This window comes from Terrapene carolina, unplaced genomic scaffold (assembly GCF_002925995.2).
Source record: "Terrapene carolina triunguis isolate 2854851 unplaced genomic scaffold, T_m_triunguis-2.0 Scaffold62, whole genome shotgun sequence".
NCBI lineage: Eukaryota > Metazoa > Chordata > Testudines > Emydidae > Terrapene > Terrapene triunguis.
Window position 1 is genome coordinate 12330311 of NW_020664413.1, and position 2009 is coordinate 12332319.

General features: G+C 52.2%; 1 protein-coding gene across 1 annotated transcript in view; it reads right to left on the reverse strand.

Moving 5' to 3' along the window:
• Positions 1 to 1627, reverse strand: part of MARCO (macrophage receptor with collagenous structure) — a 19334-nt gene extending 17707 nt beyond the window's left edge. The window contains exon 1 of the mRNA XM_024224501.1: positions 1588 to 1627. Coding sequence (XP_024080269.1) covers positions 1588 to 1627 — 40 coding nt within the window. The remainder of the gene's footprint in view (positions 1 to 1587) is intronic.
• Positions 1628 to 2009: the final 382 nt, after the last annotated feature.

Below are 2009 nucleotides of genomic sequence, written 5' to 3' on the forward strand. Positions count from 1 at the left end.
CCCCCCCCGCGCTGCCTGCCCCGTGGAAAAAAACCCTCTTTCCCCAGCGTCACCCTGCTGAAACAGCAGTATTGAACCTTGGTAATATGGCCCCTAAGGTAGTATAATCAAGGTAAAAGAAAAATGTCTTTTTGCTAGAAGTAAAATAAGATCTTCCCCCCACTTTGTAATCAATTGCCCTGTTGAACGAATGAGGTGTGAATGAAGAAGGCGTGGAAGGTAGCACCTCCAGACAGCTGCAACCCTAGGAGAGGGGATGGGAGCCAGACCAGATCAGTAGAACAGGTCAGCCACCGACTCCCCGCTCGCCTCCTCAGCCCCCCACCGCCCTGGCTCACCCACTCAGCCCCCCTCCCCCACCGCCGGCTCACCTGCCCCCCCGCCACTGCCCGCCCGCTCATCTCCTCAGCTCCCCGCCCCTCCAGCTTGCCTACTCACCCCCCGCGGGCCGCACAGTGAGCCCACGCGGGCCGCATGTTGTGCAGGCCTGGTGTAGACAGAGCCATTGACTCTCATCGACTTATGTAGGCATTTTTAGTACGCCCTTCATTATTGTATCCAGGTGCCACATATGCCTGGATATGTGGCCAGATATGCAACATATCTAATGTGCATCTGGGGGAAAAAACAGTTTCTAATAGAGGGAGCCTTCCTTCTTAGAGTGCTCGGGATCATTTACTGTCCTCCAAAAGTTTCTCTGAGGAACTGAAGGAAAGCGGACTTATCCTCTGCTCTTCATGGCACTCATCCCTTACCCCCCTGAAACATTGAGATCAGCTTCCTGGCATGAGGAGAGAGCGTGCACAAAATTCTCCCCACCCTGTAAACACACTCTTTCTGTGAGTCCTCTTTCAGAACCAGCCCTGAGTGACAGATGGGCAGAACAACTGTTTATAGGAGTGATATGGATTGCTCTTGGATATTAGCTGGGTAATGCTTAAATAGTCTACCTGGCTGTCTATTTATAATGCACCGATCATCACAGTATCTTAACTGGCTGAGCGAAGAGGGACTCTCCCAGGCAGGAAGAAAAGATATGAGAATGGTGGGAAGGAGGGGGAACTGAGGAACGGGGGACACACAAAGCACTCTGGAATGTGGGACAATGGTATGGAGGAGGGACACATGAGAGACTCAAAGAGCTCCCTGGCATATGGCAGAGATGGAATGGGGGTGGGGGGGCACACAGAGCCCTTGCCATGGTGGGGAAGGGGAGAATGAAGAGGAGAATGAGGAACAGTGGTATGGGGGCACACAGAGCCCCAGGCATGATGGGAAAATGGGGGACACTAGAGGGAGAGGGGGATGAGGAACCCACAGAGCCCCTGGCATGGAGGACAGGGGAACATGGAGTCCCATGAAATAGAAGGGTAGAAGGGTGGCACACAGGAGCTTGCTGGGGCAGCAACTGGAGGGATGCACAGAGCCCCTGGTCTGTACAGTATGCTCAGCCTATTGAAGCATGCAGCCCTCTAGGATGGCGTATTGCAACAGCATCAGGGGCAGACATGTTGCTAATCATTACAAGCATCTTTGGATTTCAAGGCTACAGTAAATGGTTATTTACTGTAGCCTTAGGGTAATTACCTTTTATCGCCAATAGTCCCAGGCCTAGAGTTAGCGTCATTAAGTAGATTGCCAGTGCAGTCCAAACACAGCACACAGAAGGCTTCTTCTTGCTTCGCGGTTCTAAAGTCCAGCAGAAACAAAACAAACATCCTTTCAAATCATGTTCACTGTGACATCCTCTGTTCATTTACAGCACACACATTTCTTTGGCCAATTCTGTGCAAATAAAGTATTTGTACCATTCTTGAAACACGTGCCTTATCCACACGTGCAGGGGCATGTAGCTGCTGGGAAAAGCAAGCTGTGTGCACACTACAGTGTGTAGCTACATGCAACCGTGAAAAGCTCTGGCACCGGGGAAGTAGCAGGAAAAGGGTCTGGCAGGGGGGAGCTCCTGGAGTCTTTCCCCGCCGCCTCCCCCTGCCAGAGCCTTTCCCCAC